The 13664-nt window shown below is 46.6% G+C and overlaps 1 protein-coding gene across 1 annotated transcript; it reads right to left on the bottom strand.

The window, feature by feature from the left end:
• Positions 1-2607: 2607 nt before the first annotated feature.
• LRRC75B (leucine rich repeat containing 75B) lies at positions 2608-9023 on the bottom strand. The gene is made up of 4 exons (XM_056859031.1): positions 8367-9023; positions 6814-6942; positions 4957-5069; positions 2608-3169 (listed from the first exon to the last, which is right to left on the bottom strand). The coding sequence occupies exons 1-4, from the start codon at positions 9021-9023 to the stop codon at positions 2608-2610; spliced, it is 1461 nt and encodes a 486-aa protein (XP_056715009.1).
• Positions 9024-13664: the final 4641 nt, after the last annotated feature.

The following is a 13664-nucleotide window of genomic DNA, read 5'->3' as shown; positions in this document are numbered from 1 at the left end:
TGCCCCCTCCCCACCATCCTTGATTTTAGCAGTGACCATTACATGCACACAGAAGCAGATTTCATGGCCCATGGGAAGGTTACAGTTAAACTAATGAACAGAAGAAGATGGTTTTAACATTTTCAGCCCCAGGTCCCCACTTAACAACTACAGTACTTGAAAACCATTTTGTTGCATTTTTTAACTTAAGAATAAAATGGTATGGTCACATTACCTTTCGTTCATATAACTTCCAGTGAAATTGTTACATAGTATTTGAGGTACTTTTTTAAGTGTCAGATTTTACAAAATTCAATGTGAGGTATACACAGTTAGTCTGCAGACATGCTTTATTAATTTGGATAATCACGAATTCTGATGTTTCCTTGAAGTAGTTCTGTGTGCGTGTAAAGTGCCGTCAAGTTGAAGCCGACTTATGGTGACCCCTTTGTTTTTGGGGGGGGGGGGTTTCATGGCAAGAGACTAACAGAGGTGGTTTGCCAGTGCCTTCCTCTGCCCAGCAACCCTGGTATTCCTTGGTGGTCTCCCATCCAAATACTAACCAGGGCTGACCCTGCTTAGCTTCTGAGATCAGGCTAGCCTGGGCCATCCAGGCCAGGGTGAAGTAGTTCTAGATTGGTTTTATTTTTGGTGAACCATAGGGATGTTTTGCTTTAGTCTGAGGTATCAGTCATGACTTGCCATATACAGGAGAATGCCATGCACTTAACTGGTAATATGCGTTGGTGTTCAGGCCATACGCCTTGATAGGCAGAATATTAATCCTGGCTAAAAACAGATTTCTCAAGTAGGTAAGTATCGTTACCTGCAGCATTGTTTTGATGGTCTAACCCTGACTATGATTTATTTATAATTTGGTATGATTTACTTTTTACTGAAGTTGCATGCCCATTTTGTGTGTGTGTTCCTGCTTGAGAAATTCACTTTATGTAATGGTTCTGTAGCAGCTTTAGGAAAAGGATGAACCTTTTTCCATTCGTTTGTCCTCCACAGAAGGCTACACCAATAACTTTTCTGTCTATTATCCATTGTTAGTACATGAACCTTAATTCTACAAGCCTCCACCTAGTCCAAAGGCTAATCTTGATTTAGAAAAGAAAGTGCATGTAGAAAGTAGCTTGATAAAGAAAAATCTTATATCCATTAGCTGTTTAAATGTATAAAATAAACTAGAAATCTTTGCAGCTCAAGATCTGGCTAGTACAAATCGGTATAAGCCTGGCCCAGACCAAGAGGGCTTCTTTACCTTCAATGACCTTACAAGTACATGTACACACACAATGTCCCTTAGCACTAAACTGCACTAGCTTCAGAATGATAGCCACATGATGGGGGTGGAGGTAAATGCTGAAGAGCAATGTGAAATTTATCTTTTTCCAGTGAAGGGAGGTGAAACATGTATTCCAGTGCTCAAAGAAGTGACACAGTGTGGCTGCTTCTGCAGATGGGTGTTCCTTTTTTGGCTTCCAGAGTGCTCCTGTATTGGAGGAGAAGGGATATACAAGTTCTCAACATCCAAATAAGTAAAACAAAACAAAACCATGATATTTGCTAGAACAGCGCTTGTAATTACATTAATTTGTAGTGACATTCTGTTTAATGCAGAAAATGGTTCCCCTCTCTGGTGCTCTTTGCATAGCTTCCATTCAGTGCAGTGGGACTTGAATAGAGGAACTTCTAGGTTAGCTATCCTGGAGGTCATTACCTATTAAAATATTCCACCTTTAGGCAAAAAAACCATTTATTGTCCTTCATTACATACAGCAAACTGGCAATACTGCAAATACATGTTTCCATAACGGCCTTGACATGTTTTAATGCTACTTTAAAATCAAGCCACCCCCAGTGGGTAGCTAGCTAGGCAGAGAGCTGTGATGTGTTTCAAATAGATTCACCTCTCTATCCAGTGGTCCAAGCAGCACAAGCATGTCTGTCCTCCCCGCACCCTTATACATCAGTAGTATCTGCAATCCTTGTTTCTTATCCCTTAAGAGATGTAGTAGAGACACCCATCCCTAATGCCTGGGCTTGAAATATCCTGACACTGCAACCCAGTCACATGTTCCCTTGGTCTGCACACAGAGCTGAATGTGGGATTCCATTGCCCTTTGTCTGGAGAGTCAAAACACACTGCTGTAGCGGGGAGGGCGCTTGGCGCAAGAGAGTAGCTGGTGCTTGCTCTTCTTGTCGAGGCCCTCCCGAGGAGCGGCTCAGCCTTCAAATGCAGAACCCTCACTGCAAATAGAAGCCATAGCCCCCTGACGCTTATAAATTTGAGGGGAAGAAAAAAGGCAACAGCTTGTACTTTATCCAGCCAGTTGCTGTCTGGAGGTTATTCTGAGTTCCTGCAAATTGTTTATCTACTGATGGGATCCTTGTTATCACGGTAAGTGACTGATCCCCTGTTGTGAAGTATATGCGACGAAGACCGGCTGTGAAGTACAGCGGCCTTTCACTGGAAATATGTAAAATTGGTCAGGGCTCTTAAAGGCAAGAGAAGTACCAAATGAAACTGGCTGGAGGCTTGGTGAAGTACCAAATGAAACTGGCTACAGTCAAGTACCACTGCCATGGTATCGTTCTTGTACAGAAGGTCTTATTGCCCAGTCACCTTTCACAGGACTGCTGGGGAAAGATGCACGACTCTTCTTCAGCCTTTTGCTGCACCTCTTCTGCTTGCAATGCTGCTTCTGATGCCTCCCTGTCTTCTAGCTGGCCAATCTTGGGGCTGGTAGAGAGCTCAGAATCACTGTCAAGGGACTCGTAGATGGTGGGCAGGGTGGTCTGCAAATTGAGGCGCTTCCGCAAGCCAACCAGCAGAGGCTGAGGCATAGAAGACACATCTACGTTGTTGCCAAGGTCAATCCAGGCCAAGCAAGGGAACTGGTTCATGTCCTTCATGGCATCTGTCAGTTCTTTTACAGTGGCTTTGGTCAGACGATTCCCGTTGAGGGAGAGATGGGTGAGCCTGGGCAGTGACCACAGAAAAGGAAGCAGAAGGTGCAGCTTGTCATCATTCAAGTCTGTGAAGCTCAGGTCCACTGTGTTGAGGTTGTGGCCATGGTTCTGCAGGTAATAGGCCATGCGGTGGATGTCCTGTGTGGAAAGAGGCATCCCTGACAGATCCATAGCATCTTGGCTCAGCTTCTTCTGTAAGCTGTTCTTCAGACTAGAGAGACAGCGTAGATAGGGAAGGATTAGAAACAAAGACCTTGGTATTTAAGGGCCTTCAGGGCAGGGAGAAACAGCTTGGTAATGCTGTCTTGGTTCCTTAGAGAGGCACCCCTCTCTAATAACCCCGCCCCCCAAAAAACTGCAGCCAAGCTAGTGCAGATAGGCCACTGTGGAAGAGAGCTGCGATGGCTCAAGTTTTACATTTTTAAGCCTATCTGTAACTTAAGATTCTCCTGTTGCACAAAACCTAAACTTGTGTCACTCGCTCATTCCAACCTGTAGTGGTTTTGCATGCTCTTACAAGGCATTTAGGACACACAGGTATGTCAAGGAAAGTGGTTGCCAGAACTGATCTTAAGGTAAAAGAACCAGCGTGGTATAGTGGTTTGGAGTGGTGGACTCTTATCTGGAGAACCGGGTTTGATTCTCCACTCCTACACATGAGCGGCAGACTCTAATCTGGAGAACCAGGTTTGCTTCTCCACTCCTCAACATGAAGCCTGTTGGGTGACCTTGGGCTAGTCACAGTTCTCTGAATTCTCTTAGACCCACCTACCTCATAAGGTGTCTGTTATGGGAAGAGGAAGGGAAGGAGATTGTAAACTGGTTTTAGATTCCTTAAAGGTGGAGAAAATCTGCATATAAAAAATTCTTCTAAAGGTAAAGGCGCAAGCACTGGGTCATTACTGATCCATGGGGTGACGTCACATCACTATGTTTACTAGTGGTCTAGGAAACAGCAATTTAACTAGCAAATCAGTTTGGTACAGAGGAGGCTCAACCTGTTGGGCTATATTTGGGAGAACGTTTCAGAAAATTGCTGCTTATCTAAACAGTAGAAAATGTTTTAATTGAACAGTCAAACTGAAATGGCAGCTGGAAGAGGCAAACTTCTCTTTTTGTTCAATAAGATGATTCTCTCTTAAGAGGCCATGGGAAGCAGGCTATTGCCAGGAGGAAGGCTTTTTCATTCAATTTAGGCATGACTTGGAAATACTGGCCATATTGTGCCATGCTTAAGGTTGGTATTTGCCCCCCCCCCAATATTTTGGATATAGCAAATACATACCTGTGGTATTCCCTGAAAGAGGGGAGAGTTTTAACAGCTTGCTTTTTTAGCCGCCTATGCACATCTAGGGTCAACTGTGGCTCCCTCTGGTGCCTGTGACATATTCACAGTGTCCATGTGTGTGTGTACCTGTTACTAAATCCTGTTATGCGCAAAGCTGCTGTCAGGGGCTAGCTAACAAAGCCACCTAGGTATAACTGAGCCCATGGGCAGAGACATGTACCCCGTTCACCTTCACTCTGGAGTTCTTGTGTCCTATCCCTTCTTCAACACCTTTCCCCACTCTCACTCACTTGCTCCCTTCCCTCAGCCAAACCCATCACATTTCAATCCCAGCCACATTTATTCTTTTCCATGTCTGGGTTTCCTCTTGCAAAAGCCCCCCTTAAGTTTATGGTGTGAAGACTAGAAAAAAAATGGTAGCACAATTGAGGCGGAAGGAAGAAATGTTTGCTGGCATGCTGATTGTATGAGGGTACTGTTAGGTGCCTACCTTGGATGCTCGACATGATGTGGCATTTTCACAGACAGGACTGGATGGCTGGGGAAGAAGAGCTTTTTCCTTAGGCAAAACGCTCTTCCAGGACCACCAGGTAGCCCCTTACTGGTGTGCCTCCTGCCACTCTTGCTGATGTCCAGCCAGGATCAAGAGGCTTATGCTTGTCCCTGCCCTGCCCCACATTCAACCCCCCACCCTAATCTGCATTTCTCACCTTGCCTGTGACTTCCGCCGGGGCATGCTGTGCTGGTGCCATTTTGAATGAGGAGTCAAGTGATAAATCAGCTGTCGGCAGATCCGATCTGCAGACTTCCAAGGGTCATATTCCTGAAAGCAAAAGGCTCTAAACTATTGGCAGGGACTTGGTGGTTTCAATTTCTATAGCATAATGATGAAACAGATTGGCAAGGCCAGAATGGAAACCAGGAACAGCCTGACACAGGACAAGCCCAAAACAAAAAGGGAGGGACCACTGTAGGTAAGATGGAGCGGTTTTAGCTTGGAGGTGTAGGCGACAGTGATCTATAGTACCTCATGGACAATTATACTTCTCTGTCTCGCCTTACTTACAAACAACCCCTGAATCTAAAACAGTAACAATGGACTCCTAACAGAGACACAATCTCAGGGTCCAGACCTTGCAACAAACCCAGATATACCTACTCTGTCTCCATATCTTCTCAGACAATAGAAATTCTAATAACATTGGTTACATTATCTCAGGTTCATCTTCTAATGTGATATGTTAAGTGTCAGCGATGCTCTTCTGCTCTTAACAGGGCAAAAACTGTCACTACCTTGTTGTTTTTGTGCTGTCAAGTCACAGCTGACTTATGGTGGACCCCTTGGGGTTTTCAAGGCAAGAGACGTTCAGAGATGGTTTGCCATTGTCTGCCTCCGCATCACGATTCTGGTAGTCCTTGGAGGTCTCCCATCCAAATTCTAAGCAGGGCTGACCCTGCTTAGCTTCTGAGATCTGACAAGATGAGGCTAGCCTGGGGTTATCCAAGTCAAGCTACCTACCTATCCAGGTCAGGTCACTACTCAAAACGATATATGGACGCGTATCTGCTATTCAAAATTATACTGTTCTGAAACCAGTGGGAAATGTTTTGACCTCACGACCACTCCTTGGCAAAATAATTTCAAAGGGGTACTTCACTGTGAAAACTGCTGAAGTAAAATTTATCAGGAAGTTTCCTATTATCCAATGAGAGGTCTACAGAGATTCTGGGTTGAACACATGAAGCTGCCTTATACTGAATCAGACCCTTGGTCCATCAAAGTCAGTATTGTCTACTCAGACTGGCAACGGCTCTCCAGGGTCTCAGGCAGAGGTCTTTCACACCACCTACTTGCCTAGTCCCTTTAAATAGAGATGCCGGGGATTGAACCTGGGACCTTCTGCATGCCAAGCAGAGCTCTACCATTGAGCCACAACCACCCCCCCATATACACAAGACTTAGTTTAGCAAATCTAGCAAGATTATTTTATGACCTACTGGTGCTGTTGTGATTGGTAGCTGGGCTTATCTTGTACATATTTGAGCTTTGCACAGACATTTCAGAGGCTTTGACTCCACAGTTTGCATTCCTTCCTCCATGCCTATTTCTGTCAACTGAGAACACGCTTCTTGCAATGAATGGGTTCTAGTCAACTAAAACTTGTGGCACAATAAATCTGCTAAGCTTTAAGGTGCTGCAATCCTCTGCGCATGCGTGCACATTCATTCTGAAGCTGCAGACTGTCTCATGCCTTGACCTCTGTTGACGTTGTTTGCTTAAGCCTTATCGGTACTCTTATAACACACACCTTATATGCTGGGCTTGTCCTGGGACAGACAACTGCAGTTAAGACCACGATGTCCAGCAATGGCATTTAGTACTTAGGATAGAAAACTACGTGGCATATGTATTAAAATTAAAAGTATAAATGCTTTACAATGCAATACACAAGGGGGGGGGCAAAAGCGCTGAGGAGGCAGTATGACTCTGGCGCCAGTGTAAATCCCACTTGTACTGTGTACGCAGACATTTCTCTCCCACCCAAGTGGTAAGCAATGAGTCTCACTTTCTTGGGGCACTGCAAATCTCTGGCTAGGCTCATCAGGAGGTCATGAGAGATGGGATCCACGAGGTTGAGAAAGGCAGCATTCTTATAGAGAACTTCACTGAGGAATGTCCCTTCTAGTCCAAGGTCCTACGGGAAGAAAGCAAACCAATTGAGAGATCAGCAACACTGTCTGGCACCATGGGGAGGGTGTGATGCTATGCCCCAAACCAGGAGTGGTTACTGCAGTAGTGGGACATGCCACTAAGCCACTTTAAGGGACGGGCATCGTGACTGAACACTTTCCACTCGTTTCTCCAAGCAGCCTTCCAGCAGAATGAACTGCATGGCATGTACACTTGGCTAGGTTTTCTGAAAAAGAAATGCAGAAGCTGACAACAGTTGGCTTCTTCACTGTGGACATCCTGCCAGGAATCAACAGCTCAGACCAGAATTACGGGGCATTTGCCCCAGTCTTTCGGAATAACCGTCCTGGCATTTTTGACCCTGGTTTCGGTTCGGCGCTCCACTAAGCACCCAGGTGTCATTCCATCTCCCCCCCACCCCAAGCTACCCTTGTTTCCCCAGGTCCTGCCACACGCCCCCCAAACCAGAGTGTGTGTGGGGGGAACCAGAGTATTGCCTGAGAGGTTTAATTTTATTGCATTAAATTAATATTTCTTGCTCTACAGCAGTCCGGTGATTTCACTGTGGAACAACATGAGCATTCCAGAAAAATGCTATGCAGGGTATGTAGACCATTTTTTCTGGTTCCCCACAAGCTACTTCCACACCTACAAGTTTCAAAGTCGGTGAGAACTGGCGCGTAAACAGCAGCTAAAATGATGATGTCACAGGCGGCTGACTAGAAGTAATGCATCAAGCGCATCAAGTCCCAGCAATGCATCAAGTCCCCGGGGTGAATAGTACTGGCAATGGATGGAGCCCCGGAGCCCCGGGCGATCTGGATGGAGGCAGAGACCCTTCCCGGCTGGGGCTGAGCAGGGATGTCCATTGTAAAGGCGAAGGGGGCTGGAACAAGGAGGCGGAGGGGGAAGGGGCAGGCAGAGCCAGCCAAGAGCTTCTTCACAGCCACGCTCGGGGCCACCACCTCGAGGCGGGAGGGAGGCAACCTTGGGAGGGCCCTCTTCTGGGCATGGAGCAGGGGGCCACTGGGGGGGGGCGCGCGGCGGGCAGGTAGTTTGGAATGTCCTGCCTTGGGCAGGGGTTGGGCTAGATGACCCCGGTGATCCCTTCCAACTCGACGGTTTGAGGATCCCATGAGGCCAGGCGGGCCGCACGCCCTGCCCTCCCTCCCTCCCTCCCACCCAAGGAGCGCCGCGAACAAAAGCCGGCCGTGCTGGACGGCCCCCGCCGCGGCGCCAGTGCAAGGGGCGGGAGAAGGCCCGCCGGCCACGCCCGGGACCCCCAGCCCGGCTTGAGGGCCAGGGCCGGGTCCTGGGGCGGAGCGCGCCCCGCTCCCGCAGCCCCCCTCGCGCTCTCCAGCGAGGCGGGCGGGCCTCTCGGGCGGGCGTCCTTCCCGCCAGGGCTCCCTACCTGGGCGCGGCGCTCACCTGGCGGAGCAGGCGGAGGAGGCGGAGCGCCTGGTCCCGCTGGCGCGCGCCGAGGGCCGCCTGGATGCCGCGGATCCAGCGCAGCCGCCTCTCGTAGGGCGCCGCCTTGGCCGTCCGCAGCGCGGCGGGCAGCTGCGGGGAGCCGCGCAGCAAGGAGGCGAGCGGGGAGCGGCCCGGCCGCCCCTCCTGCGGGCTGGGGGGCCTGCTCAGCCGGGAGCCCATGGCGGCGGCGGCGGCGGCGCTGCTGCTGCTGCTGGGGCTCCGCGTCCGGAGCCGGAGAGGGGCGGCGGTGCGGGAGGGCTGGCTGGCGCGGGGCCGCCCCCCGCATCCCCCCCTCGGCGCTGCCTCTCCCGGGCCGGCTGCGGCTCTCTGCGCCAGGCACGTGCGCGGGGCGGGGCCGCGGCTGGCCCCCGGAGTCCGGCTGGCGGGGAGCGGCGGGGAAGGGAAGGGGGGATAATTTATTGTACTACCTCTCTCCAGCTTTGGCCAGCCGGGAACGGTCCGTCTGCGAAACCACGGGCGGAAACGCAGGGCGGGTTTCGCCTTGGCTTGGCCGCTCTCCAAAGGCGCGTTCCCCCCCTCCCCGTCTGGATGCTCGGGACTCTGCGCGGGGGCTTCTTTGTCGGATCGGAGAGTTTGGCTGGGGGGAATGTGCATTTCGAGAGCGGCCCAGCCAGGGCGGAACCTCCCGTGCGTTTTCGCCCCAAGTCTTTTACCGACCACTTCCCCCCCTTGCTGACCCAGCCCCACATGCCAGGCTTCGCTCCCGCCCGGGATGAACCCGCCCTGTAAGCCCACCCCCGGCGCCGCCTCTTGGCCAGGGGTCTTGCAGGCACAGTGATGGCGCTTTTGCGCATAGCCGTCGCAAACGCCAGCAATTCCACGGGGCTTCGCCAAGTAATTCTTTACTCTCTCGGTAGCTTTGAATAGAACAACTGTAGGACCTGACTTGCTGCCAAGGACCCGGTGGGATGACTCAACCCACTTGGGGCCTGGTTTGCTGACCCCACTAGGAGCAGGGAGGGCTCTGAACACGTGAAGCTGCCTTATACCGGATCAGACCCTTGATCCATCAAAGTCAGTATTGTCTACTCTGACCGGCAGCAGCTCTCCAGGGTCTCAAGCACAGGTCTTTCATTGGTTCTTGTAGGTTATCCGGGCTGTGTAACCGTGATCTTGGTATTTTCTTAACCGACGTTTCGCCAGCAGCTGTGGCCGGCATCTTCGGAGGGGTAACACTGAAGGACAGTGTCTCTCAGTGTCAAGTGTGTAGGAAGAGTGGTATATAGTCAGAAAGGGGTTGGGTTGAGCTGAATCATTGTCCTGCAAAAAGTATCAAAGGTAATGTGCTCATCATTGTCTTTCAGTTCACCTACTTGCCTAGTCCCTTTAACTGGAGATACCTGGGACCTCCTGCATGCCAAGTAAATGCCACTGAGCCACAGCCCCTCTCCTCTAAGGCAGCTCCAGCCCTAACATAACATCAAGTTTCTGAAGACCTACTGAAATTCTGCCAGTGAGCAGAATGGACATTGTCAAGCATTCGGTTGGAGCTGGCCAGGTTTTTTTGCTCAGTTCTTCTTTCTGCCATCTGAGTCTCACATGGCTTTTGTCCACATGAGTCCCCTGATCTCAGGATTGCCATTTTCCTGGCCACAGTCCTGTCTTTTTCAGCAGCAGAAAAGTTGGTATCTCCAACCCACTGAAGCAGGGCCGTCTTAACAGCATTATGGGCCCCTGGGCAAACCAGTGTGCTGGGGCCCCTACGACAACCACTCAAAGGAATAAAAAGTAAATGGTCAATAATATTAAACATATTTATTTTATTGGCACTTCAACAAAATGGTGTTAAAACATTAAAAACATGCTGTACAGCAGCAACTAATCAACATGATAAACATTTGAACAATACACAAGGCTTGAAAAACGCAATAATACTCAGTAAGCCACACAGATTAGAGTATGAAATTACTACGAATTTCTTCTTATAACAAGCATTTGCGGCATTTTTTTTCAGAGAATTGCTTTACTAGTGGCTTGAAGTCAATGGTCTTCAGAATGTCGTTTTCCATGCACATGAATGAAAGCCAGTTCAAACGATGCTGCCCCATTGTGCTACAAAGCAGATTTTTTATAAGTTTCAGTCTTGAAAAAGAACGTTCTCCTGTACAGTTGGTCACCATCATGCACATGAACACTCTGAGTGCAATTTCAACATTTTGGAATACAGATTTCAAATTGTCCAAAATTATTTTTCTGTACAGTGCAATTTTCATCAAGAGCCATGTAGTGCTTGAGATGCCCACATTCATTTAAAAGATCATCATAATTCAGGTCTTTGTGATCCATATTAGCCAGATGTTCACACTTTTTCTTTAGTGCATCAGAAGCAATGGTTTTCAATTCACTGAAGAAAGAAAACAGATTTCCAATCTGTGAATAAGCCTGTGCACGTTTTGTCAGTTCAAAGAGAGTGTCCAGAATAGGGAGGAAAGTTGCCACCCTGAACTTTTCGGTTTTACTGAGAAGTACCTCTTCTGATCCATCATATCTACTAAGACGCACACTTCATTTTCGTTCCCGTTTTTTCCCATTACTGTAATCTTTATCTGGACACATACTCCTGGCTTTGAATTCATATTCACTAAATTTGTCTCTAGTTTGATTGCAGGACCTTGCTTGTTTTGTTCATTCTTTCTAGCATGTCATTCCAAAGAATTGTGAGAAAAATTGTTTCCAGGTTTTCCTCTTTTTTTTTGCTCAATCCTTCTGCCTCTCACCTTGTATTCACTTGCTGTTCATTGTCAGTTGATAGAGAATCCAGTGCATGTTTTATTTTCTCGAAACCCCCATACAGAGCATGAATAGCATCAAAATGTGCTGACCATCGTGTGTCAGACAGATGCTTGACCACAAAATACATTCCAGCGATGAGTAGAACCAGCAAAAAATAAATACAGATCCTGAACAAAGTCAAAGAATTTTACAGTTGTAGACAACACTCTGCTGCTTTTACTCCCACCAAGTTCAGGCTGTGTCCAGCACAGGCGACATAGATGGCAAACTCATTGAGTTGATGAGTCCGTGTTTGCAAATCAGTATATCGTCCAGACATATTTGAGGCATTATTGTATGACTGACCACGGCAGTTTGATAGCAGAATGTTGTTCTCATTAAGAAAATCCACAACAGTATCTGTTAGATCCTTTGCTCCATGACACTAGAAGTATTGGCAAATAAAATTAGATCAAACCAGAGAATAATGGGCCTAAGTGTACAAGGAGAAGAATTTAAAATCAGAGCATATGCCGACACTAATCAAGACACTATCCACAGATGTCTTGGCTGATATATCATCAATTAATTTCAAGATTTAAAGAGGACTGCTGGATTCGGGGAGTTCTAAAAGGTAAAACGGATTTTGAACAGTTGATAAGCAAGCCAACAGATCATCTTTTAGGTAAAATTTATCGGCTGCTGTTGACATACGATACGGAAGATCTAATATCTAATAACAGCAGCAAGAATAGTCCTAGCTTCACTGTGGAAAACAGAAAAAATACCTAAAATTGAACTCTGGATTGATAAAGCATATGAATTCATATCAATGGCACACCTAACAGAACTATTACAAACAGACACTCAAAATTCAAAAAAAGACAAATGGCACACCTTCTATGAATTTATTAAAACTAAAAAGCAACAATAAATTTGATAATTGTAATGAAACTAAAGTTGATGAAGTAACATAACATGTTAAAAACTGATGACAATTGTAACCTTGTTAAGGGGGTAAAAATATGACTCTTTTGTTTATGTTTTCCCTGACCCTTTTTCCTTTCCTGTATTCCCATTCAATACTAGAAATTAATAAAAAATATTTATAAAAAAAAAAAGAGAGAGAGAAAAGATGGGGATGAACGTCAAGAAATGTTCCACAGGCTCACAGCCTTTAATGTATCGGACAGTAAATGTCAGTTGATCTGTATGTGAGATGCCTGGAGTGGAATCTACACTTATTGAATAATACTTTGACTCTTTTACTTCTTCAAGAATAGTTAAAAGAACCTGTTGTCCCATTAATTCAATAAATTCCACACAAATATTTGCAGATAAATATGACGGATTCCCCTTTCCAGGATTTCCATATATTTTGAAATGTTCTTCCAAGAAAAGGTCAAAATCACTCAGCAGCTCTAGTATACCTAAATAGTTGCCATTTTTTGCTGACCCAGTAATCTGATTTTCTCCACGAAATGGCAAACCTCTGGAGTCAAGAAAACAAATTACAGAAACCACATGTGTCAACACTTTATGCCAATATTCCTGCTCTGAGCGATGTTGCTCAAGTAATAAAGAATCTACACTTCCAGTTTCTTTATGCCTTATCAAATATGCTGTCATGTACTTTCGATGTTCTTCTCCATTTTCATGTTCTACAATAACATTGCTGTGCTTCCAGTCATTGAACCCCGATGTAGCAAAGGGAGACTCTTTCTTGGACAATAGGCGACATACAAAGCAGTAAAAACGACCTTGGGATGGTGACTAGAGTAGCCATTCACGTTTTACATACTCACCATTCCACAATTCACGTTTGAACACATCGTTTGATAAATACCTTGCCTTCATATTCTCTACTCCAGCTGTTTTATACACTCTGCGTGAGTTTGAAAGGTTGCTATCATGATTCTGACATGATGAGGGCCCACTACGAATCCAGTAATCTATTGTGTTAGTATCATTAATGTTCCATAGCCCCGGATCTGTGTCTTGGATTGCAAACTCCTTTACTGTTACAGATTTGGGTATTTCCTCTTGTAAAATGTCACCAGCAGCAGCAACAGGCAATGATGGTATGTCTGCTGAAACTGGATGATTGGTAGCAGGAATGGATGTAGATGTGGATGCTATATCTGAAGGAATGGTATGAGTGGCTGTCATTGCACCAGTGTTGAGCCACGATGTTAATTTTGGAAGTTTTCCTATTTTCTCCTTCTCCTCTGCAGCTCTTTTCCTCTTCTGTGCTCCACTCAAAACATTACTTTTCATTTCTGCTGAAAGGGTTATTCCCCTGGAAATATATATCTTAAATATTTAGTATTTAGTCCCACACCAGTCCGATGTAGGGTTATATTATATAAGTGTGCTTGCAAGTTGCAACAAGACCTAAATATGTAAACATTCTGCTTCCATAATGAACGTGTCATTCCTTTAATTGTACGAACAGTCTTTCTTCTTAATACAAACTCTCTACTGTGTGCTGATTCACAAAACTGCTGGACAAGACCTAGATCT

Source organism: Euleptes europaea, chromosome 13, assembly GCF_029931775.1.
Source record: "Euleptes europaea isolate rEulEur1 chromosome 13, rEulEur1.hap1, whole genome shotgun sequence".
Classification (NCBI taxonomy): Eukaryota; Metazoa; Chordata; class Lepidosauria; order Squamata; family Sphaerodactylidae; genus Euleptes; species Euleptes europaea.
This window is presented reverse-complemented; position numbering and strand designations above follow the sequence as displayed.